This window comes from Nannospalax galili, unplaced genomic scaffold, assembly GCF_000622305.1.
Source record: "Nannospalax galili isolate Female #2095 unplaced genomic scaffold, S.galili_v1.0 scaffold87, whole genome shotgun sequence".
NCBI lineage: Eukaryota > Metazoa > Chordata > Mammalia > Rodentia > Spalacidae > Nannospalax > Nannospalax galili.
Genome location: NW_008360320.1, coordinates 4,119,943 through 4,147,502, shown reverse-complemented (window position 1 = coordinate 4,147,502; position 27,560 = coordinate 4,119,943). Strand labels below are relative to the sequence as shown.

The following is a 27,560-nucleotide window of genomic DNA, read 5'->3' as shown; positions in this document are numbered from 1 at the left end:
GAAAATGTGGTTCATTTATATGATGGAGTTTTACTCAGCAGTAAAGAATGAAGAAATCATGGAATTTGCAGGTAAATGGATGGAAACAGAAACTGTTGTACTAAGTGAAGTAACACAGACTCAGAAAAATCCCCAACATATATTCTCCCTCATATGTGGATCCTAGAAGCAGACCCTGATAAATGAGTATGTAACCAGACATAACTACAGGAACCAGGATAATGGAAAGTAAACAGGGAGGTAAAGGAAAAGAAAGAACCTGAACGAGAACAACAGTGGGAATCAGGCCTTAATAAGGGAGATATGGACAAAAATTGGGTGGAGGGGGGAGGGAAGGGCATACAAGGAACCTAGGGGATAAAGGGAAAGAAGGAGCTCAAGAGAGGTAGGACCATAGGAGAAGGGAATTAATAAGGGAGAAAGGGGGGAAATGGGGGCACCTTAAGTGGGAAAACCATGATGGAGGGGTGAGACAATGTGAAAGATAAACAATGCCTAGCTAGTTTTGAAAACCAGAGGGAACCACCTTATTCCTACAACCTACTGACAAATTATACGTAACAGATCAAGAAATGTATGTCTAGATAAGGTTTATCTGAGAACAATTGGTCTTTGCCCAAGATTTATCTACATGACACACAGTAATTAAAAGTACCAGACTGGTGGAACTAACCTTCTTGGATGTTTAAAAGACATACTTTGAGGCCTATACTAATTTGGTCAGAAGGACACATAGGACAGTTTTTGCTCCTTTCCCTCCTATGTCGACTAGTTCCAGGGGACTATTAGCATCTCTCTCAAAATGTCCCATAATGGTGGTGGGTCACCTGTCCTTTTGATCAAGGAGGCCGAGGAGACCCCACCAGATGGACTTGAACCAGTGTCCAGTCTTCAAAGAGGAGAGTCAACACAGAGGAATTGTTTCCTCCATGATTCCAAATGAAGCCAATCATGGTTGAGCAGGACCTTTGGCTTATCTTCACACAGGCGAAACTGGTAAAAGAAAGGAGCCAGGGGTTCCTCCCAAGCCCATGTGACCCCTGAGGAACAGATCCTCAAACGACCTTAAGAGTAAAAATAAATTGGTTTATCTGGGCCAACTGTATGGCGTTAAACACCCAAAAGGAAAGTATAACCAAAGATTAAAGGGGGACCAATGTAATTTCTTAAGATTCCATATGCATACCCAAAGGCTACGTAAGAAGCAACAATGCCAGACAAGCGATACCTTCTTTTGAGTTGTTGGCCAGGGTGGCCAAAGGGACTCCCAGATAGTAACCCAGCATAGAATTGGGAAAATGAACAGCAGACTCAATCTTATCTAAAGGAATATTGACAACTGATTGCTGCTAGATGAGGAACAGCTGACCCTCCTTAAACAAAGACCTCTAGATAGGCTGACTAGATTCACCAGAAGGGCAAGTAGTGGGGAATGGCTGGGGGTGCCAACAACACAGCAGACAGTAGCAAGGATATCAGAGTATAAGGGTTCTAGTGGGGGGAGGGAGGCTATGGGAGGGTGCCATCTGGGAAGTGGGTATATAGTTGAATGAGATGGTTTGGGATGTTCTGTGTGATAACACACACACACAAAATCAACGAATTTTTAAAACACGTATTATATTTGAGGAGGAAGCATGGAAATTTACATCATGCTAATTAGTAGAGGTGATAATAGCATTGAAATCCGCCTGATGACATTATAGACATACACAGGCACCAAGGATCCAAGTGCAACAGATTATGACTAGTAATAATCAGATGCATACAGATTAGAGATGCATGCACCAACATCTCAGTGTTAGTAGCAAAAACAATGAGTCTTTCTGCAAGGAACAATATTATACTGAGTTCAATATTGTATAACTGTATTAACTCAACTGTGAACCTAGAAACTTGCACCCACTCGTGAAAGAGAGATACTCTTGCTCTGGTGCGTGTTACTGAATATGTTAAAGAAGCTGTACTGAAAAGCTTCTAATCATGTAGTTATTAAAAATTAAAAAAAAAATGATAAAAAAATAATTTTTCAAAGCATAAAAAGTTGCTCCTTATGAATTAGTAGATGTAAAAAACATTACCATTGAAATCTACCTGATGATTTTATATCCATGCTCAGATGCCAATGAGCTCAGAAAGTAACCGACTCTGACTAGTAATACTCTGATATATAGAGATTTTAGAAATGCATGTGCAAACATCTTAATGTCAATTGCATTAAAAATGAAGTTTTCTGTATGAAACTCTGCATTTTAATAATGAAATGGAGATCTTTTTTAAACGTTGGAACCTCATTTAATTTTATGTCTTATAGGGTTTATACTGAGTACAATATTGTATAACTTTAATAATTCAACTGTAAACCTAAAAATGTACAGCCAATTTTGTAAGAGATGCATCCTAGCTCAGAAAACTGTTATTGAATGTCAATGCTGATGTAATGAAATGGCTTCTTCTAAGTATGTAGGTATTAAATAAATAATTAAAAAAATAGGTATGTAATTTTAATTGGATGACATAATTTTAAAAATTAAAGTTAGTTAATTTATCTTCATAATACTAGAAAAACACCTTTAACACAGGGCAATCAATACATTGTAATACTTTCAAAAGTTGATGTACATTAATATTCCTTATATTGTATGAAAGAGAAGAATAGAGGGAAAAGGCCTTTCTGGGGTTAAATAAGAAAATATGATAAAGAGGGAAAGTATGCCATAAATATTGAAGACATGAGTACACAGGAAAATTTTGCTTAAAGGTCAATCAATAAACAGTAAAAAGGGAAAAAAAGGGGGGGGGTACATAGTATGATAATGTCCTAATCTATAAAAATGTGATTAAAACTAGTGTGTAGGTTTTAACTAAAGAATATATATAAAGAGCATAAATGGGCTGGGAGAGATGGTTCAGTGGGTAAAACTCCAACTGTACATATATGAGAACCTCAGTTTGCATCCCCAGAATCTATAGAAAGCCAAATGTGGTAGCAAGTACATATAACCTCAGTGTTCCTAAGGACAGATAGGAGGCAGAGACAGGAATCCTGGGTTGAGGACCAAGACCAACACCCAAGGTTGTTTTCTGACCCCTATACCCACACCATGGTATATACATGCCCACATTCATATAGCTCCCCTCCCCCCATCCCCCCCTCTCTCCAAAAGAAAAAATAAGGGCACAGTGTATGGGCAGTATGTGACCATTAAAATGCTTGCTTCTTTGTCAACTGGCAATCTTTAATATAATACAAAGGACAAAAGACGATGACATATTATAGAAAACTTTCCTCTGTGAGGAACAGTAAGACTAAAAGTATGATCAACTAAAACACACCACATCCTATCCTAACTTTGTAGGATGTTTGCATTTATTTTGTGTGATTAAAAAGAAATAGAAAAGGCAAAATGCTACAATAAAAAAACAAACACCCCCCCCCAAACCAACATTTTGGTGATTTCTAAAGTAAGAAACCTCATATGCCTACCAAAGTAACAAAGTATCTGAAATTAAACCTTTTACCTTGGTCTTTCCTGATCCTCGTGGTCCAATAATGAGTATAGAGTTACTTTCTCCATGGATAGCAGTTCTTTTTAGCAGCTCAATTAAGTGTCTAAAATGACATAAATAAGTCAAAATCTTAAAAATTAAGCTAGAATAATTTACTATGCCATATTTTTCCCAAAGTCAAATTTGAATATGCACATAAATTCCTCTTTCTTTAGGGCTCTTTATGCTCTAAACTGTCCTATACAGAAGGATACATAGAAAGGCAATAGAGCAGTTTGGATTCTCTAGAAACCTGAAGAGTAAACCTAGTATGTTCAACTTTATTGACTCTTTCTGATGGTAGAGGATAAGGGAAAACAAAGGCAACTCTTGTCTCTTGAGTTTAGAGATAACTATATTTTACTAACATTGTGGTCTTCCATCACCTGTGCTGGCTGCCCGCTATTAAGGACAAAGTCAGACTCTTTCAATATTAACAAAAGATTTATTATTAAAGGGCTTTTACATTACATGAACATTTTTATCTGATCGTTTCTTGATATTCAGTTATTTCATATGCAAAATGAAACTTTTACATCCTTATTTTAGATCCAATCTGTATATGACTAGCTTTTATAAAAAGGAGAGCAATGGTAAATAAGTTCATAAAAAAGGAGCAGACTGCTAGACTTACTTGTACTGTACCTGCACTCCAAAGAGATTGGTATGTAGATTTTGATGACAAAATCTTTCACGTAAAATTCTTTGTACCTGATGAAAATTAAATGAGCAAATAAAAATATTGTACATACAATAAAAAATGAGTATGAAAGTATAGTATTTGTAGCAATCAGATTTAGGTATTAATGAATCAGTTTAAGCTTCACAACCTACATGTCCTTAAGTGTTCTGAAGTCATTTTTCTGAGTTATAATTAACTTCTACTCTTCATTTTATGTCTCAGATAAATGATGAGAATTTACTTGTGAACGCTTCAACAAATAGAATTACTTCAACTATATCACCAACTTGAAGGCTGTTTTATAATGAGTAAGCATTTCATTTTGTGTAAGATGTTAGCCAATGAACAAAGATGGGAAGAAATCTAACAATGCAATCTAATTTAAAAATTTTCATGCAATCACAGACTCAGTGATCTCTTTAGAAACTAAGGCTTCTAAACTGGCTTAGCTAAGTCACTGTCAATCTCTACCTGTATAAAAGTCAGGATTCTGCAGAAAATTTAAGCTGAAAAGCCCATATAGTTTTTAGTTTTAAGTACCTATTAGATTGAGCACAGAAATTCTAGAAGGGTATGATCCTAAAAAGACACTGCAAATATATTTGGAAAAAAATGACAAATTCCAACAACTGCAAAGTAGAAGTAGTTCAACAAACAAACCAATATTTAATTATGTAAAAGAAATGACATTTAGCTAGTCTATAAAGTAAGGAATTGGGGCTGGGGATGTAACTCAGTGATAGACCTACTGCTAAGTATGTGTTCAAAGCCCCGAGTTCTATAACCATCACTGGGAAAAAAGAATTCAAATAGGAAAGTGGAAAAGTTGGAATAAATGAAGACAAAAATTTTTGTAAGTAGCTATGTTTCTGAGTTTGTTTTAGAATTAGAACCTTAGGCTTAGTTGTGAAAAACTACGTCAAATAATCAAGAAGTCTTTTAAAAAGAGTGCCAATATAAATTCCTTTTCTGGATCTGGTGCTAGTAGTCTTTCAGGGACAACACACTTAGGTCACTGTCTCATATTTTCACCCAATGGCTGAAGTAAGAAGACCGTAAGATTATTTGCTTCTCTAACTGACAGCATGAACAGATCCTTAATAAACCAAAGAGATACGAGTTGTCTTTAAATGTTCAAAAAGATAAAGAAAACTATTCACATAGTTATTTTAGATAAAGAAGAAAGTATGGAACTGGTGCCAAAAAAGTCATTTTTAAGTGAACTTAAAAAGGCCAAGTCTTTTCTAGATCTTAACTTCTAAATAATGGAGCACCAACACTTTCGTGAAAAGCCTATTTGAAGATTAAGGCATTTATCTGTAATACAAGATAAGACTTACACAGGTAATAGCTGATGCCTGTTAACCACTCAAATGGGCATAGCTATGGACTCAATGAATGATATTGTAGATCACTAGAAATAATACACAACCCCAATCTTTAAAAAAAAAAATGTGGCAACAACTATGTATAAAATACGAAATTGGGGATAAAGGAAATGAATCTGTAATAAAACACCTGGAGGATTCAACAATTCCAGTTATTAGGATATAGGCTAAGCAGGTGTATAACCATTAAGTCACCTACACCTGGGAAGAACTATACACTTCACATATGAAACAAAAATCTATACCTTAGCTAATTTTTTTTTAACAGACATTTTTTTTCATAAAGAAAGAAAGTCAGGTCTAGGGAGATGGCTCAATAGGTAAAATATTTGCTGTACAAGCATGAGGACTTGAGTTTGGTCCAACATCCAAATAAAAGCCAGGCAAATCAGCAAATGACTATAGACTCTCCCCTGGGAAGCAGAAACAGGAATCTGGGACTCTCTTGACCAACCAATCTAGCCAAATGGCAAACTGCAAGTTCTATGAGAGACCCTATCTAAAAACATAATGTGGATAGGAATAGGTGAAGATGCTTCGCATCCACCTCTGGTCTGCACATGTTCACATATGGGTGCACATACTTATATACACATAGGCATACACCATACACACACAAAAAAAGAAAAAAAGTATTTTTAGGATACCAATAAAATTTAGCACTGATTTAAATAGTATGGTTGAGGTCAAGCAAGATAAAAGAAAATGCTAGGGTAGTATTATGTCAAGTCTCTATTAGATTATGGGAGAAACATCTATTTAAGTAATTTATTATTTGAAATAGAACAAACTCTTAGGACAACATTAAGTATTTAGCATAAAAATTCTCAATGAACTAAGAATATAAGGGATGTCCTCAAATTGACAATGGGCCTCAACAAAAATATCATGATTACTGAATGTTCTCCTATTGTCACCAGAAACCTGTCTCAGTAGTATAGTGCTTATCCAATGTGCTCAAAGCTCTGGTTAGAGCCCCATTACTGGCCTTCCATTTAAAAAGAAAGGGGAGTGGGGTTCTTATCAGTCCTTGTCAATATTTTACTGACATTTTTCACTAAGGCCATTACTCAGGAAAAACTGAAGGCATTCAAACTGAAAGGGAAGAAGTAAAACTTCCCTGTTTGCACATATGATATTCAAAACAGAACACTCTAAGTAAAAACAACAACAACAACAACAAAAAACTATAAAGTGAGTTTTCAATATGGTTGAAAGTTTAAAGGGCAATATATCAATTACATTTGCATAAACTAGCAATGACCTAAGCAAAGATGAAATTAAGAAAATAACTTCACAGATAAGCATCAAGAAAGGAATAAAATACCCATGAATGAATTTAGCAAAAGTGCAACATTTCTATGTGAATATTTAACTAAATTTAATTCACACTATTTTTTACAAATATTTAAGTAAAAGTTAGGATTCAACTAGCCAAACACAAAGGTGGATATTAAATAATACCATTAGCAGTTAAGGTAAAACAAACATCACTGACAGGGTTCAAGAACAAAGAACATGAAGAACAAAGACAACAATAAAAGTACAATGTGTCATTTCATATTTAACTGTATACTTTGAAGAGCTTTGCTTCCAATGACTGTAGGAACCTTTTGTAAAAATATCTCCCTAAGAATGTAAAGAGTCCTAAAAAGTGCTAAGAAAAAAATTTTTAAAAAGATGTCTATTTCACTTTGCAAAGTACAAGCCCTTGATAGTAAGAAAAATATATACTCACTTGTGAAAGGCACTCCGCATGTACTAAGTTATTACTCTTTGTTTTACGATTGCTCATTTCAACAAATTCAAATCCTTAAGAGAAAAATTTAGAATGAATAAACACTATCTGCTTTAAAAGATTATTTTAAAATTTACATTTATAAATAAGTTTTTACATATCAAAAATGTTGAAAAATCCAAACAAAAAAATCCCAAATAATTTCTATTTGCCCAAGTTCAGGATTATTTGGCACTTTCACACCACATTTAACAACATTCTTCCCCTTAATTTTTTTTTGTACAATTCATTTACCTTGACTTTTTTATTATACAGAATGTTTTCCTAGCCATCCATCCAATAGAATAATTCTTTGCAGAAAATCTTTCATTTCTTGCTCCACTCAACAATACTACATAATCTGCAGGCCACTGTCAAATGCAGCTTCTGTAAATACACCTGAGTATATTCATTCTCTTTAGCCCCAATCAAATTATACTAAGGATAAATGTGTTCACCAGTACTTTTAGCTTAGACCCAAATACTATAACATATGTTTCAAAGCTGACAATGAAATGATGACCAGAATGAATTGAAAACAAAACAAAAGAAACATTAAAAACAATAAGTACCATCATATATAAGGCTTATAATTCTAACTTGCATCCCTCACGTAGACCAACAATAATTTCAGTCATCATGACCCTTGAGAAGCCAGCCTCGGGATTGTGGCAGGTATTTGTGAAACCTCCGTGAAGTCAAAGGCCAATGAATGAAATTTTCAAATCATTAATTTTTTTTTAAAAGAAGGCAGATAACTGACACGGAGAACAAAGCTGCTGACTGGTCTAGCCTCCAGACTCAGAAGCAGCCCTATTTCTGAAGTTTCAGCTATGTCTTTCTACCAAAAATCATCCATCAAGAAATCCAGGTGGAGCAGGCCTGGTGGCACACACCCTTAGTCCCAGCACTCAGATGGCAGAGGCAGGTCATTTTTGTAAGTCTGAGGCCCAGTCTGGTCTACAAAGTGAGTTCTGGGACAGTCAGGGCTATAGTAAGACTAGTGAGACCCTGTCTCAACCTCCCAGGTCCCCCCACCCCCCAAAAAAGGGGGAGAAAAGAAATCCAGGTACAATTATGTATACTAGTACCACAGAAGACAGGCCTGTTCTCTGTGGTCTTTACTATGGGTCTTTAAACAATCAGTCTTACTATGGGTATGAATTCAATCCCACTCTCCCACTCACAGGGCCATAAAAATGTCTGAGTATAAAATAAAAATGTCTTTACGGCAGACTCCGTGCTAACGCTGAGATAATGATTTGCAGATGGTAGTCATTGTCAGCTGTGTACATAGGTGAACCTGGTCCCAGAGCAGATCCCTAAATACCATGAATTTCAAATCTTAACTGTTTCAGCCATGACCTGACAACAGTCCTACCTGTCAGAAGTACTGCTAAAAAGTACTCCTGGGATACTTGTCTGTCTATGTCATCAGATCAGCCTTGTCATCAGATGCTAAACAGATTCTAAAATATCATTCAATTATGGGTCTCTCTCAGTTATAGTCTGATATCAATAATGCATGAGAACAGCCTTTCTGAGTACCCAGGGCAAGCTAGTCAATTTTAGTTCTAGAGCAAATTCTAAATAGACCTGAATCTTTGCTCCAATCTTTACACAGGTAGTCAGAGAACAGGAATTCCTGCCAATGAGACTAGAAAGAAGTAGACCTGTCAGTATCCCCACAGACAAGCTACCCAGTGTACGTCTACAGCAGGTCCTGAAAGAGTACTGGAAAGTAACTCTAACCTGCCTTAATGAAGGACCATTTGAGATATACAAATGACCATGACCATAAAGGCAAACCCTGACGCATCCCTATGAATCAGTTCTAACCTCATTGAGTCATAAACTCAGTCAGTAATTGCTTGTCCAGAGAGCCTACTAGTAATCTGGCAGGAGACTTTGCAGGGCACTAGAGTGTTAGCTTGAATAAAATGCTCCCACAGGCATGTGTTTTTAATGCTTTCTAGTTGGTGGTAGTATTTTGGTAGGCATGAAACTTTTAGGAGGCAGGGTCTAAGTAGAAGAACATCACAAGGCACAGAGCTTTAAAAGTTAAACTGGCCTCTGATGCCTACTTCACTCTCTTGCTTCCTGGTCCACTGTGATGTGAACAGCCTCTGCCACATGGTCCCAACACCATGAACTAGGATGCTCTGCCATGACTTCTCTACCATACTGGACTGAACTGTATGAAACTATCAGTCAAAATAAATTCTTCTTTAAACTGTTTCTTTCAGGTATTTTGATCACAGAGACACAAGAGTCAAGCTTTCGAGGAAGTACACCTATGTACACAGCTGACAATAACTACCATCTGCATATCATTATCTCAGCATTAGCAGCATTATGCCACCATCTACACAGCGGGTCAGACCAGATTCATACTCACTATAGAGACTTGACTAACACAAATATATATTTGGGCCTATTAACAAATATCTTTTCACAAAATGTCAGTATATAGAAAAACAGTTTTAAGATTGATTTCTTCATAGGTCTTCACTAATAGTAAGATTACTAAGAACTATGATTCTAATTAACATGTGAAATTCTATATACAGAAAATATAAATACGCTTAAACTCTGTTTTTAGTAAGGAAACTAAAAAGCACCCAAAGATTCTATTTTAATTGGAAAAAGAAATATTTTTGTACACATTAAAAAATTTATAATAATTTTCCTCTGACCTCCATATGCACAAGGCATACATACAGTCCCTGCCCTGCCACACAAAATAAATAAGCCTGTTAAAAAATATTTTTCTGTTTAGTAAAATTTGCAAAAACATATATTTAACAGACAAATATTTTGTGTTTTATTAGGATAATTACTTATATTTTCTATGGACTATGTCACATTTTTGACTACTTAGGAAAGATTCAACAAGTATCTACTTATGTTTTAGGCTTTTAAGTGACCACTCTATAAGCAACTATTATTTTAGGTGATTTAGTACCTTTAACACTCTATATGTCTCAGTACAAATGTGTAGCGTAGTTAACATCTGAACTTTAAATATTATGGAAGACACATTTGTATATCAGGAAGTTAGTTTGTGGACATTAGCCCTTGTTTTTAAAGCTTTGATTCATTGCAAGATTATAAGCTAAATAAATAAGATAAAGGAGAGCTCTGTAGCCATTATGGTAACTATTGCTCACTCCTTTGAATGTTAAACATATTCACATCTCTCAAGTATATGAGCATTCTAATATGCAAAGCTTAGGAGAACACTTTATCAAGGGGGTGTCTTTCAAACTGGATAAACTGTGGTGCTACTCTTTTACAAGCTTGTGTTTCTGTGCTCCTAACTCCACTATGACAATCTTTAAACAAAAACACTAGACAGGTCCAAACACTGCAGTCTATGCAGCGCCATTCTAACAATTAAAAGGGTATCAGTCACCCAGAGACTATACCTCTAAACAAGTATACAGTCTAATTCTTTTATTTTTTTTGCATTTATTTTTAAAAGACAAAAAAAATTTAAGATTTATTTTTATGTGTGAGTTCTTCCACAAATGTATTTGCGACAAGTGCAGGCCTCCATGCCAGAGGCCAGAAGAGTGGGTATCCAATCCCATGGAACTGATGTTATAGGCAGTTGTGATCTACCATGTGTGTCCTGGAAATCCCCAACCCTGATATCCTCTCAGGAAAGTCTAAATACTCTGCTAATAGTCTGCAGTTGAACAAGACTTTGACAAACAGCAAACAAATCTGCCTCTTACTATAATAGCCAAGTAGCCAAGGCTTGAATCACCAAAAGGGCCTCTGGCTTAAGGATTGCCAGTTTGATGTCTTGTTCCTCAAGAAAATTCTCTCTCAGGAAAAAGGTGGTCTTCTCATCAGCCTCAGCACACGTGTAAGATGCCTTTTATTATGTCCACAGAAGGCACCTTGCCTTAAACTTCATTAAAAAAATATTTTTTTATTACATTTAAGATTATTCCTTCATTATATATGACAGTTTTGAGAGAAACAAAAGGCAGGTTGGGGAAATATAAGACTATATGATGTGAGCCTCAAAAAGTAATGTGTATTTTAAAAAGTTATAGAAATAGCAAAGAAGTGCTAAGAATAGGGGGTTAACACACTTACACATTATTAATACAACAAATTTAGCATGGACACAAATTCAAAGAGAACTATGGAAGAGAAGTAGAAGTAGAAAACCAGGTTTGCAGTCAGGTCTAGGTTTGAGTCCTAGGTTATCATATGACTGTACATGTAACCTTTGCAAATGAACTTTTCTAGGCTTCAGTTTTTTCCTCTGTAAATATGACATGACATTATCTAATCTAGACTGTAATTGTGGGGATTTTGTGAAACGGATGACAATATGCATCGCTATAAAGTGCCAAGAACAGTGTTACATAGTATACTTTAAAAACGATCACATTAGAGAGAAGAACCAAGATAAAGAACAATTTAGGGACAGAAAACAAAATAAAAAATACACCACAAAAAATATTTTTGTTAATTTTACACAGAACTTCTGTGACAGGGCAATAAAGGATCAAATGCCATTAAAGAAGACTTTAACAGAAGGAAACCCAGAACTACCAGAGCATTTTAAATTGAAGATTATAAAAGTTTTAAACTTGTAAGGAAAAAAAAAAAAGTATGGCTGGTCCAACAATTAAAAAAAAAAAAATGATAGGACTTCCACACTAAAAAGAAACATCAGTAATCTCCCATTCCTGAGACTCCGTAGTGCCCAGCCATCGTCTTAGCTCTCAGGCTTCCTCTGGCATGGGGATCCTTTCCTGTCCCAGATCTCTGTGCCCCTCCAAACTTGGCAGGGTAAGCTCTGCCACATCGAGTCTCCGACCAGCTTGGGTCTCAGGGATCCTTCCCTGCCCCAGACTTTGAGATCCTGATCTCCCATTCCTGAGATTCCTTACAGCCTAACCATCTCAGCTCTGTGGTGCCCTAGACCTGTGAGCTCACCCAGTCTAACCTATCAGCCAGTCTATTCACCTAGCAGCCCTCATCCCACCTTCTGATCTAGGACCCTGTGAAGTCAATCCTGAAATCTCAATTCAAAAGTTGTACCTTTCTCTAGCTGAAATGAGACCACTTCTTTCATCTTATTTGTGCAGCAACATAAAGTGGCCCCCAAACTGAAGGCTAAGCACTACTCAGCTGAGTCATCACTAGTTGGGGAAAGAGAAAGCAAAGATACAAACATTCAACAAAATGAGATCATTTACCCATAACAAGAAAAGCCACCATTTTAAGTTTAGATGCCTGGATCTAACGGATAAAATACAAACAACATGAATAAGCAAGACAATATGCCTACTAAAGAAATTAACAACTTCACTGTACCATTTCTTGAGAATGACAACCTAACGGATGCAACAAGACAATGATTTCAAAATAGGAATGATAAGTATGTTCAAGGAACTCAAACAGAGTATGAATAAGAAAACTGAATAAAGACCATGAAAACACCCAATGAAATAACTAAAACATTTCAAAACACATGGAATCAGAATACAATAAAGAGATAGACTTTGAACAAAAGGCAAACTGAAATAAAACTTGAAATAAAAAACTCAGGAACTCTAACAGAAAACTTAGATGAAAGAAGTAAAACGGAAGTGGAGGAAATGAACAGAGAATATTAGACCTTGAAGACAAGCTTGATGAAACCAATCACTAAATCAAAGAAAATGCCAAATCCAAAATAACCTAGGCATGAAATATGCAAGACCTCTGGGACACTGTAAAAACACCAAACTTACAAATCACAGGCATAGAAAGAAAAGAAACACAGGTCAAAGGCACAGAGAATATTTTAAATAAAATCATACAAGAAAATTTCCCAAACTTAGCAAAAGAGATACCTATCAAGGTACAAGAGTCATATTTATCAAGTTGACAGGACCAGGAAAAAAAAACAAAAACAAAAACAAACAGCAGCAACAACAAAACCTCTCCACATAACAGTCAAAATTCTAAATGTATAGAACAAAGAAAAGACATTGAAAGCTATGAGAAAGAACAAGTCACATATAAAGGCAGGCCTATCAGAGTAGCAACTGACTTTTCAATAGAGACTATGAAAGCCAGAAGGGCTGGACAAATGCCATACAAGTCATGAAAGAGCAGATTCCAGCCCCAAATTACTATACCCAGAAAACCTATCAGTTGTAATGGAAGAACAATGACAGACTTTCCAGGATAAAAACAGATGTAAGGAATTTATGTCCACGAAACCAGCCTACAGAGAATACTCAAGGTAATGTTTCAGTCAGAAGAGAAGATGAAACACTCTCAAGAGGGAACAAAGAATAAGTAATTTATCCAAGAACAGCCAACCAAGAGAGGTCTAAGAAAACAGTACAACACCAACATAAGAGGAATTAGTTAACACTGGTCAATAATAACCCTCAATAATGGTCTCAAGCCCCTAGTAAAAAAACACAGACTAACAATGGAATAGAAAACAGGATCAACTGATTTGCTGCCTCCAAGAAACACACTTCACTATCAATGATGGATACCACCTCATGGTAAAAGGACAGAAAAAGACATTCCAAGCAAATAGAAATAAGAAAAAAGCAGATGTAGCTATGGTAATATCTGACAAACTAAAACTAGTCAGAAGAGATGGGGAAGGTACTTCATACTCATTAAAGGAAAAATCTACCCAAAAGATATTACAAATCTAAACAACTATGTACTATACACAGGGGCACTCAATTTCATAAAAGAAACTTTATTAGTGCTAAAATCTCACAATGACTGCAACACAGTGATAGTGGGTGACTTCAATACACTGTTGTCACCAGCAGATAGGTCAACCAGACAAAAAACTGAACAGAGAATGCCTGGAGTTAAAAGACACCAAAAATTGAATGGAGCTTACAGACATCTATAGAACATTCCACCCAAACAAAATAATATAAAGAACACATATTATTCTTAGTATACCATGGAAGTTTCTCGAAAACTGACCAAAAATTAGGACACAAGTCCAAAAAAACTTAGAAAAATTGAAGTATTTCCTGTATTCTATCTGACCACAAAATAAAGTGAGCTATCAGCAACAATGAAAATGGAAAAAAGTACACAAATTCGAGGAGGCTAACTACCATACTATTGAATGAAAATTGGATCACAGCAGAGATCAAGAAGGAAACTAAAAATTCTTAGAACTGACTGAAAATCAAAACACCACATGCCAAACTTAGGAAACAGTAAAGGCAGTCCTAAGAAGAAAACTACAGCATTAAGTGCCTATACCAGAATATTAGAGCTATTTCATATAAATAATTTAATGATGCATTTGAAAGCCTTGGAAAGCCAAGAACAAACAAAAAAGTAGATAGGAAGAGATTAATAAAAACAAGATTGAAATTAATGAATAGAAATGAAGAAGACAATACAAAGAATCAATGAAATGAGTTGGTTCTTTGAAAATAACAAGATTGACAAACTTTGGCCAAACGAGAGAGAGAGAGAGAGAGAGAGAGAGAGAGAGAGAGAGAGAGAGAGAGAGAACCCAAATTAACAAGCACATGATATATAACTGGAAACATATCAACAGACATGGAGGAAGATAAGAAAACCTTAAGGATACACTTGAAAAATCTATATTCCAGTATAGTAGAAAATCTAAAAGAAATGGATAAATTTCTATATATGCATGCCATTTTTATATATACATGGCTTCTTAAAATTAAAATGAAATAAAAAATTTGAACAGACCTATAACAATGAAATAGTCAATAAAATTCTCCCAACTACAAAAAAAACTCAGAACCAGGTGGACAAAGCACAGAAGTCTACCAAACCTTCAAAGATAAACTGACAAATACTCCTCAAATTATTTCATAAAATAGAAAAGGACTATTCCTAAATTCCTTCTATGAAGCCAATATTACAAAAACAGAAAAAGACCCAGCAAAAAATAAAATTATAGACCAATCTCTCTGATGAACATAGATACAAAAATATAATATTCAATAAAATACTTGCAAACCAACTGCAAGAACACATCAAAAAGATTATCCACCATGATCAACTTGACTTCATCCCAAAGATGCAGGATGTTTCAACACATATAACAACATGTTAAACTTAAAACAGTAAATACTTCAGAATACCTAACAAGGTATGTACCCCAACTGCTAATGATATGAAGGTTGTTTCAGATCCACTGGCTTAAAGGGTCTTCAAAGGTTTTAACAGAACCTTACCTTATTCCAAAATAATATCTGATATTTCAAAATCAAAACAAAAAAGATCAGTTGTATACCAAGATAGAGGTGTTAACACCCAAAGTGTTCACATTTTTACTTTTTAGTCTTCTGTTTTTTTGTAAACAAATGATTGATGAAATAATATAACACCTTAAATTCCAGAAAATGGCATGGTTTTCCAACCTCATGGGGATATGGTGCATGATCAATCTATCATATAGGATTAATACAAGTTCATGCTTTTTGTGTTATGGTGAGACATTAAAGAATCCAATTTAAAAAAATGCAAAATCAATATATATAATTCACCACATAAAGAGATTCAAAGAAAACACATGATCACCTCATTAAATGCAAGAACAGGCCTTTGATAAAATCAAACATTCATTCATGATAAAAGCCATGAAGAAAGAAGCATACAGGGACATATCTCAACAGAATAAATGTAGTATACCACAAGCCCACAGCCAACAGGCCAGCCTGGTCTGCATAGCGAGTTCCAGGCCAACTGGGACTACAAGGAGACCCTGACTCAAAAATACCTAACACAGGTAGGTAAAAAAAAAAGTTTTTTTTTTTTTTTTAGAAAAAGCCACAGGGAAACCTACTACCACAGAAGCTTCTTAAAGTATATACATATACACCATAAAATAAGAGATTTAAAGGAGTTATTCTAAAACGGGGATATTGCCCTTTCTACACATCATAGGTGAATGAAAAAAAAAAAAAAAAAAACTTCAATGTAAGAAATGGATTCCCTCTTCTGAAGTTGTTGACCAGAGGTCCCATAGGCCCTTAATCAATACTGGCCCTTATCCTAGTCTTGGTTACCCACCAGAACTTCGTGTAAGACCTTACAACTGAAGACACTACATACTCAAGCTGTGGAACAAACAAGGAGAATCAGGCTGGAAATGACTTTAGAGCCTCATCTCCACTGGTTAGCATTAATAGTGCTGGAAAGTGTTATGCATGCTACCAAAAGGAAAATAATCATCAACTCTACCCAGTTGTAAATCCTGTGAATTACAGTAACAGCTGCTGGGCAAGATATACCCATAAGCAAAATAACAGCACAAATATTATGGGAGTAACCAATCACTCTTTAATTGGATTTAAGGTCTGGTTCCTAGGATGAAGCCCATACCTGACACTGAAAACAGGCTTAGGAACCTGAAGATGGGTCACAGGACGTAAGAGAGAACCTAATACTAGTTTTCCACTAAATAATTATTGTTAATAATCTGACTCTTAACTTACTGTTATATTCATGGATGCATAGAAAAACTTCCTTATGCAGCAGATGGTGATTTAACACAGAAATCCACAAGTAGCCAATGTAGAAAACAAGAGGCTGCAGAATATTTATCACTGAATAGCGTACCTATATCAATCTTCTGCCTCCCAAGGTTCAGAGATCATTGCCAAAGAGGAGGAAGAGGAAAGATTTTAAGAGCCAGAGGTGGTTGATGAACACAAGGAAACAGTTTTCCAGACAGGTGGGCAGTTATTGAAATAAACTTACAATAATGGTGACAGCATGCACAAGTCTAATGCAAGCTCAAACCAAAGAAAAAAATCTCAGCATAGAAGTGGAGAAATGGGTAAGAAATCTCAACACTATTTAAGGAATTATTAGCAACCAATGGCTGCTAGGAAAGGAAGTGTCTCTTTCAAAGAAGGACGTAACTTTTGGTAGATTAAATAGGTTCCAATGAATGGACCCACACTGAAAAACATTTAAGGACACAAATTAGAGTCTATAGACCTTATTTAATATATGTATATATATGACATGCATATAATATATATTAGATTATATTAAATTGGGTGGAGAGCAATAGGGTAGGTATGGATAGAATAGGTCTAAATGCCATCAAAATAGATGGAAGATAAAATGAAAGCTGTGAAAATTCAATTGAAAAAAAGCCACATTAGAAATTAGTCTGATAACTAGGTCCTAGACACAAAAAGTTTCTAATTTAACTGGTCTGGGCTAGCGTACTTCTAATAAGTGGCACTTCGCCACATGATGTTCCTACTGCCAGTACAGTACTACATTTGGTGGGCTACAGAAACAATAGATTCAATGTTGCAAGCTCCACAGGATAAAACTGAAAGATAAAACAAAAGATAAATACATAGGTACAGATAAAATCTTTGCTAGAGTAAAGGTGAAAAATAAATGAGCATTACTGGTGGCAGTGACAGGAAAATTTTGAATAGAAACGAAGAACTAAAAGACTTTTATCATGGTAAATAAACCTTGAAATTCCACGTAGAAAAAGTGACCACAAGGTGAAGAAGCCAGGAGTTTTAAATCTTCAAAAATAAGGGTGTGCGGGTTTGGGCTGAATGAAGTAGCTCAACAGTTAAAAGTAATGTTCTTGCAGAGAACACAAACCAGGCAACTCAGTTCCTGGGGATCACTCCCTTTCTAATACACATGTGCATAAAGCCACAAATATATACATATATATGTATATAATTTCAAAATAATACAGTAAAGGCTGGGCTTGGTGGCACATCCCTTAATCCTGGTACTTGGAAGCAGAGGCAGGTGGATCTCTGTGAGTTTTGAGGCCAGCCTGGTCTACATAGTGAGTTCTAGGCCAGCTGGGACTACAGGGAGCTCCTGTCTCAAAAAGACCAAAAATAAATAAGTAAATAAAATATTTAAAAATAGGTCAAGAGTTTTTTTGCATTATGACTGAAAGGTAACCTATGTGTTCACACAAACTTTTTAAAAGAGAGCACATATTTCACAATTTATAATATAGAGAAAAGAACTGTTTAGATTTTTTGAAATTTTCTTAGACGTATAGACGTCTTAACAGTTAATTTTTATAAATAAATTTTTTTTATTTTAGGGGTTAGAGAGATGGCTCAGCTGTTAAGAGTGCTGGTTGCTTTTGCAGAAGGCCCAGGTTTGAGTCCTAGCACCCATATGGTGGTTTAACAACTATCTATAACTTCATTTCCATGGGATCTGATGCCCTCTTCTGACCTCTGAAGGTATTGTACAACACGAGTGCACTTACATCCATGCAATACACGCATACACATAAAATTAAGAAAAACAGTAAATATATAATTTTTAAAATTTATTTTTATTTTATGTGTATGTGTGTACTGCCTGCATGTAGGTAAGTGCACCTGTGTCGTGCAATGCCCGCGGGGGGTCAGAAGACATTGTCGGATCCCCAGGACTGGAGTTATGGACAGTTGTTAGATGCCATGTGGGTGCTGGGATTTGAACCTGGGTCTTCTGTAAGAACAACCAGTGTTCTTAACCACTGATCTATCTCTCCAGCCCCAAATATATAACTGTTTAAATTTTAGTGTATATATGAGCTCATGTTCATGTGTGAGGGAATAGTGCATGTGGAAGTCATAGAGCAACCTTGGTTGGGGGGACAGTTCTTTTAATTACATATGAAAACAAGCTTCTGGAGATAGTCCTGTCCAAGCCTGCAATCCCAGTGAGTGTTCACTGGGATTAGAGGACTATGCTACAGCATCCTGTTTTTATGTAGGACCTAGGGGTCTGACCTCAAGAATATCAGGACTGTGTGGAAGAGCTTGTACACATGGAGCCTAGCCTACTCTTTTTTCATACTTTCTGATTCAACAGTGTTTCATGTGAGAATTTAAAATTATTTTTTACTGTTCCAATACATTGGTTTTTATTAATACGTACTTAACTGAGTAGATAACTTTTAATAACTTTCTTTTATTATGTGAGTATTGACTGTGAACTCTAATTTTTTTGTATAATCTAAAATCCAAAATTTGGTCATATAAGTAGTTATTTTGTTAAAAAAAACTTAGAAGCACAAGACATTTAAAAAATTAAAAATAAAACATAAAACTTCTTAACTAGGTAACTAAGGGTTTAGAGAGATGGTTCAGTGGTTAAGAGCACTGGCTGCTCTTGCAGAGGACCTGGGTTCAATTCCCAGCACCTACATGGTGGGTAACAACCATCCATAACTCCAGTTCCAAGGGGTTTGACACCCTCTTCTGACCTCTGCAGGCACTGCACAACACAGGTGCACTTACAAACATGCAGGCAATATACTCATAAACATAAAATAAAAACATTTTTTTAAATTTAGGTAGCTAATAAACAATCACATTTCACCATGAATCAATGAGCATATATGCGACTATTCAGGCCAGTATAATCATCACACAATGGTCAAGTAAAGCTTATCATTCACTGTGTATAAACATACAGAAGAAGTAATCTACTTAATCATGAGTTTCTCCTAGATACTGTTAATTTACATATAAGGCACAAAACTTCCTAATTCTGTTATTAAAATTTTTTTGGAATGTGTCAATTTTGAAAAAATAAAAGATACAGATATTTTTTGTTTGATAGGGCTGGAGAGATGGTTTAACAGTTAAGAGCAACGGCTGTTCTTGCAAAGGACCAGGCTTCAGTGCCCAGCACCTACAGGCACACTTATATACATGCAGACAAAACACTTATTCATATAAAAAAAAATAAAACAAAAATCTCTCTGAATTCTAATTACCATTCCTCTCATTATCCTAATTAAAAGATAGTATTCCAAAGAACCATGTAGTACAATGTGGGAATGACTTCTGGGACACTAAGCCTTGGACTCCTTTTTAACTTAAACGTATCACTTTAATGCCTGATGACCTTTCCTTGCCTTGTACTCAAAATAATGTATGTATTTATGTGCACATTGTGAAAATAAGCATGCAGCAAACATTTGTTGGAAGCAACAAATTATCCCATTTATGTTGCAAACAACATGTAGAATTATATTGATAGCATCTGTTTGTGCTTGTATATACTATCCTAAGTCAGCAACTTTCAGAATGGACATAATCCTCTGATAAGGCAAGTTCCTTTCTTCTTATATGATGATGCTAGATGTACTGCTTGAATAAAGAGAGAGCAAAGCCCTTGTTCAGGAGCAAAATTACAGGAGAGATCTGAAGGAATAAGTTCTTAGAACAGGTTGGATCCTACACTTGGCTGAAATGGATGCTAAGAGTAGGTTGTTTTTGTTCAGGTATCACTTTGATATAGCCCTGTGTACTGCTGCAGTATAGGAGAGTCATATTGAGGGATGGCTTGCTTGCTTGTATTCAATTCATCAACGATGTGATTTCACTATTTATAATTTCTTACCTCCCAATATACCTAGCAGACACTATTACTGTGGATGGAAAATATTCTCCTTCAAACAAATTCACAAACTATTACATATTGCTTTTAGGCCAAGGAAAATCAGTTGGCATTAATGAAATTTTGTACACATGATGAGTAGTAGTGAATTATAATTAGAAACAAAAACAATTTATTATTTACTTTCCATTGGTTTCCCAAATTATTTTCAAAGACACCTGAGAAAACTCTTTTAAAGATAGACTTTCTGGATCTTAGTCTCTGTATTAGTCAGTTTTCTGTGGCTGTGACAGAAACATTGACCCAAACAATTTATAGAAGGCAGAGTTTATTTGAGCTTACAGTTCCAGGAGAATTACAGTCCATCTTGGCAGGGAGGCATGGCAGCAGAGGTCGCTGGAGGAGGAGCGGAAGCTAAGCTCTCACATCATCACGCAGGAACAGGAAGCAAGAGAGCGACTGGAGATCTGGCAAGGCTTCAGAACTCTCTAAGCCCACCCCCAGTGACTTGCTTCCTCCAGGATAGCCACACCTTCTAAAACTTCCCAAAACAGCACCATCATCTGGGGACAAAATGTCCAAATACTGGGAGCCTATGGGGGACATTTTCATTCAAACCATCAGTCTCATATGTAATCAACAAAATGTTCCCATAAGGATTCTAAAGTACCAACACAGTCAAAAACATCTCTATTCTATTGGTTCAAATGAACAGGCTGCAATGAAGCCCTCATTTTTCTACTGACATGGGTACTTCTACTCAGTTCTGACACACAAATAAAAGCACAATACATATATACTTTTTTTCCCTCGAAAATTACAAATACATATGGATCAATGATGTCCAGAACACCAAGAAAGTTCTTGACAATTTTTAATTAATTCTTGCCCTGACAACAGACAAAAATTACAAGAATTATAAAAATCTTGTCACCTAAAATTGTGTCCTCTCTGACTAGTCCATCTACAGGTCCCTCATGGGAAAAAGAACCTTACAAACCTATACCTGAAGGAGCATTAGCTCTACACAGTGGCCTTGAACACCACAAGTGAACCTGGGCTACACAGGCAGACTCTGAAAACAATAAAACCAAAACCAAAAGAAAATCCAAGGACCGAAAATGTAACTCAGTGGTAGAACACTTGCTTCTGCCAAAGCTAGTTGGGAAAATAAATAGGGAGCAGGTTTATTAAAACATAAAACCCCAAAACACATTTATTGCTGCTATTTACTTTTATTTGGAATCTTATACTTTAAAATATATGCTAACCAAACAGAATAAAGAGTAAATTTAAGACTCACCCATTTATATAATCACATTTTCCACTTTTCAACTCAAGTGATTTATCATTAATTTCCAGTATTATGCCTTCCAAGGCTTCATGTAGATAAATATGGATTAATTATAAAACATATCCTTTACTACCTGAGTTTTCATGAAAACATATTTTCTCCTTTGATGGTATTGTAGATCAAGTCCATGGGCTACACAAAAAGTTCATCGTGCTATTGAGCTAGAGAATCAGTCCCAGGAGTACTTACTGGTTGTTCATTCTAGTGATGCTTTCCTCAGCAATAATCCCTCATTCATGGCCTATTTCACTGACTCTGCCTACTATATTTTTGACTTTACCCTGTTTTACCAACAATAACTGATTATCTAGGGAACTCTTCTAGAGATGTAATTGGAGCACAAATAGCTCACAAGAAAAATTTATTCTGACAGATAGCTCAATATCCAATAAGATGTCAACTGTTTTCTAATCTTAGGAATAAACACAAAAGTTCTTCAGTAAGGATCCCAAATCAATTTAAGCTTCTCCCTTCAGGCTAGTTGTAAAGAGTCTTTCACACTAACAGAATCTTTACCATTGAGGTTTGAAAAAGACTGCTGTGATGAAATCCTAGAGCTAGTTTTTCCAGTCAGATTTAAAAAAAATTTTTTTTATTATTTTTATTTTATGTGTATGAGTATATTCTCTGATGTATATTAAGTGTACCTGAGTCATCCAATGCCCACGAAGGTCAGAAGGTGGTGTCAGATTCCCTACCTAAAACTAGAGTTATGGACGGTTGTTGCCTGCCATGTGGGTGCTGGGATCCTGGGTCCTCTGCAATAGCAGCCAGTGCTCTTCTCTGCTGAGCCATCTATCCAGTTCCTCCAGATTTTTTTAACATTTGATAAATATATCCAATACCCATCTGCCTGCTGATGAACAACAACATACAACAGCTATATTACTATGACAAGAGTACACCAAACTTAAAGACACTGTTTTTAAAAAGTTTATTATTATTAATTCTTTTAAGGGTACCAACCTTAAGATTTACTTTGTAATACCAACTCTGGGAGTAAGTTGCTCAATAAATTTTTGCTGAATAAAATATATGTTTTAAAACAGAAAAAACAGATTAGTTAGCATTGTAGTCCCAGCACTCAGGACACAGACAGTGTAATCATGAGCTCAAGGCCATTTATAGCTACAAAGTTAGAGGCCAAACTGGGTTACATAGGACCCTGCCTTGAAAGAAAACAAAATTTATGCCTTCAGACACTCATAATTAGGTCACAGATTTTGTGCACTCAGCTTCTTATCATCACCTGTGTAAAACAGGAAGTAAATCTTCTTGTGATATTGTTATGTGGCTATAACATTGCATGATTAAATTCCTTTGTCACAAGAAATTAATAATATAACCAAACAATAAAGATTTGACATATTTATATGCATGTTTTTATGTTCATTTCTAAATACATGTTATAAACATAAAATCAGATTCAATTTTCAGATACTGCCTAAAGAAACACTTTTCATTATACTGAGACAAATTTTATAGGAAATAGTATTTTAAATAAGAAAGCAAATACACTAAAAGGAATGATCAAATTTTAAATTTAAGTTTTTAAAGTTATTTTTAAAAATGTACTTGCTTTCTCTATTATTTAAAATACCATTTCTTGATCTTTAGTCTTTTTTTTTTTTTTTTGGTCTTTTTAAGACAGGGTCTCCCTGTAGCCCCAGCTGTCCTGGAACTCACTATGTAGACCAGGCTGGCCTTGAACTCACAGAGATCCGCCTGCCTCTAAGATCTTTACTCTTAATTGTACCAGGAAATACACATAAGCATGCACACAAAATAAGGTAGTATCATCTAAAAATGAAGTACAAATTAATGAATTTACTAAAGAAAAGGACCTTTTAAGAACATTCTGATCTATTTTATAGGCATGGAAACTGGGAATGAGTATTCTAAATTACTTTACCTAGATAGATAACACATAGCACCAGTAGTTGTGTTCCCGGTAGACAGTTTCAACATATATAACTTACTTTTGAAAAAACAAAAACAGCAAATATCAGAAAAGTCTCCAAATCATTACTGAACTTTTTGTTGGTAAATAACAACAATAAAACCCAACAAAACCCAAACACAACCACCTACATACATTCCAAAAGAAAATGATTATTATTGCAGGTATTTGTTCCAATTTCTATATGCTCTGTGGGGTTTTTTTTGCAGACACATTTATTCATTCATTAAATTTTTATTTTTAGGACCACAAATATATTTTTCTCATTAAAAAGTAATACATGTTTAGAATAGCAACTTCAAAATTCTAGTAAGGAGTTATGACCAGAGGAAAAATGAAATCTAAGGATTTCTCTGCTTTTAGAGCGTAACTCAGTGGTAGATCATGCATTTACCATGGACACAGCTTTCCAGGTTTGATCCTAGCACAACTAAAACAAACAAACAAACAAACAAACAAAGAGCAAATCCACAAAGTTCTAGTATCACTATCCAATTTAATTACAGATCTCGAATACCAAAGCCAAAGAAATAATGCCTAGAAAATTCTACAATAGTTCTTCAGGTCTCCCAACTTTCACGTCATTATCAAAAGCTATGTTGGAATCAAGAAATTCAAAATTTTCTTGTCAGCATACCAAATATATAAAGAAACAAACTGATAAACATTCCAATTCAACTATTAAATTTTATGACAAAAAGAATTTTCAGGCATACAAGAGAAAAAAACAATTCAAGGGAAAAATGCTAAAATATAAGAAACAGTATCTAAAAGGTACTGCAAAACAACTAATTTTTAGCAGAGAAGTGGGGGTCATTAGCATCATAAAGGTAAAATACAACTTTATGGAACAAGAATGACCTTGGTAAAAAAAGTAAAAGCTTTGCAGGATGTGTGTGGGCAGAAGGGTCAAATACAATTTAAATTTAAAATACAAACAATCCCACACTTACATACATACATACATACACCCACCCACCCACCCACCCACCCACACACACACACCCTGTAGTGAGTTTTTAGTATACCAAATAACTAAAAATGGCTGAACCTGGTGGCAAAGAACTATCATCACCGCTAATTGAGAATCTAAAACAGGAGGATCACAAATTCAAGACCTGCCTGGGCCATAGAACGAGTACAAAGTCAGCCTAAGCAATATAATTGTAAGACCCTGTCTTAAAAATAAGAAATCTGAAGACGCAGCTTGGTGGTAGAATATTTGCCTAGCATGTAGTAAAAATAATTTCAGGGTCAGAGAAAAAAAAAAAACAAAAACAACAAAAAACAAACAAACAAACAAAAACCTCAAGCACACTGAGTGGTTTTTAACCCTAACCCAAAAATACTCTCTCCCCTTTAGCGGGGTTCAACCTCACATCCTTTCTCCAGGGGGGCTAGTTTTAAAAGTATCTCTGGGGCTGGATGGATGGCTCAGTGCTTAAGATAACTGGCTGTTCTTGCAGAGGACTTGGGTTCAATTCTCAGCACCCACATAGCAGCAAACATCCAAAACTCCAGTTCTAGAGAAATTCAACACCTGACCTCTGTGGGCCATTGCATGACACAGTGGTGCACTTATACATATGCAGGCAATACACTCAATACATATAAAATAAAAATAAAAAAATAAATATATATTAAAAAGCATCTCTGGATGCACAAAGATACTAAAGGAAAGAAAAAAGGTGTTAGCCAAAGGAGGAAAGGGTCACCACTGTGGGCCATAAATTTTGAGGACTGTAGCAGGGCCTTTGCTTAAAGAAAAGTTTTACAAGGTGGGAGAGATTTAAAAGATTTGAATTCCTTCCCATAAATGAAAGTTTTACAGTGTTCAACAGAAAAGACTGATATTTAATGTTTCCTATACTTTTGTGACAAGCTAGATTCAACCCTCAGTACTGTAAAACTTAATAAAAGAATAAGTTACAGTTATAAAACAGATAGCAAACATAACAGAAAAATGCAATAAAAATGCCTAAGAGTACGAATTCAATTCTCAGAGTAGAAAGAGTAATTGGAAACTGGAGAAGTAGCTCAGCAATTAATAGAGCATACAGTTGTTGCAAAGGACACAAGTTTGGTTCCCAGCAGCCAAGTACAGCAGCACACAATTGTAACTCCAAGAGATCCAAAGCCTTCTTCTAGCCTCTATGAGCTCTATGAACTGCATTCACATGTACATATCCACACACAGACCGACATGGATACACATAATTAAAAATTAAAATAAATTAAGGACAGACAGTAATATTTAAATTTTAAACATGCAGTATAAAATAGAATTTTTAAAAGTAGATAGTGATCTTTTAGGAAACAATGTTGTTTATAATACTAAACTCATTAATTCCTATAATTTTTTTGTGGATAAGCATTTGTGTGTACATGTGTGCATATACACATGTATGCTTATATGAAATCAACACTGGGTGTCTTCCTCAATCATTAATTACTTTCCTTTTTTCTTAAGACTTTAAAGATTTTTTAAAAAGACTTATTTATGCCGTGTGTAGTGGCACACGTCTTTAATCTCAGCACTTGGGAGGCAGATCTTTTTGAGTTTGAGGCCAGCCTGGTCTACACAGTGAGTTCTAGGACAGCTGGGGCTATAGGGAGACCCTGTCTCAAAATGACAAAAAATAAAAAAAAAAAAAAAAAAAAAAAAAAAAAAAAAAAGACTTACTCATTCAGCTATTTATTGTTTATGTGGGTACACGGACCTGTGTGCTTGTAAAGGCCAGAAGAGGGTGTCAGAATCCAACAAACAATCTTAACTACTATGCTATTTTTCTAGCCCCTCGACCTTATTTTTCTGAGACAGGGTCTCTCACTGACCCAGGCTCTATTTAGCTATAATGGCTGGGCAGCAAGCCCCAGGGGTCCTCCTGTCTCTGCTTCAACAGCATTAGGATTATAGACATGTGCCATCAAATTCACCTTCTTTTCTATGTGGATGTTGGGTATCAAACTGAGGTCCTCATGTTTACATGCAAGCACTCTACTGGTTGAGTCAATTCTCCAATCTCAAGTCCAACAAATTTTACTTGGTTAAATCTAAGAAAACTGAATGTAAGTAAAACACATACTGGCAGTATACACACACATGCACACTTTATAAAAATCAAAATGGGAGTGGGTGGCTAGAGAGAAGAAAACAAATCCTAGATGAAAGGCCTCCCAAACTGGGTGGATTTCATCAAAGTGCCTAAGATAAAAGCAAACTAAAATATTTACTATTAATGATGAACCACCTCCACAGATGTATGGCGGCTTGCCCCCTTAACAACTGTTATTGCTGATAATATGATCAAAAATTAAAGTATGTCATGCCACACCTGTACTCCCAGCACTCGGGAGGCAGAGGCAGAGGCAGGTGGATCTCTGTGAGTTCAAGGCCAGCCTAGTCTACATAGTGAGTTCCAGGACAGCTGGGGCTACAGGGAGTCCATGCTTCA

The 27,560-nt window shown here is 35.6% G+C and overlaps 1 protein-coding gene across 7 annotated transcripts in view; it reads right to left on the bottom strand.

The window, feature by feature from the left end:
- Nucleotides 1–27,560, bottom strand: part of Orc4 (origin recognition complex subunit 4) — a 71,455-nt gene that overhangs the window by 32,287 nt on the left and 11,608 nt on the right. For 6 of the 7 annotated variants that reach the window (XM_017796115.2, XM_017796114.2, XM_008825174.2 and 3 more), the window contains exons 2-4: nt 7,358–7,431; nt 4,184–4,260; nt 3,523–3,613 (exon numbers count right to left, since the gene is read on the bottom strand). In XM_017796115.2, the coding sequence (XP_017651604.1) occupies nt 3,523–3,613; nt 4,184–4,260; nt 7,358–7,414 (225 nt within the window). In that variant the 5' untranslated portion in view covers nt 7,415–7,431. The remainder of the gene's footprint in view (nt 1–3,522; nt 3,614–4,183; nt 4,261–7,357; nt 7,432–27,560) is intronic. The other variant, XM_008825176.3, reaches the window with a different exon arrangement.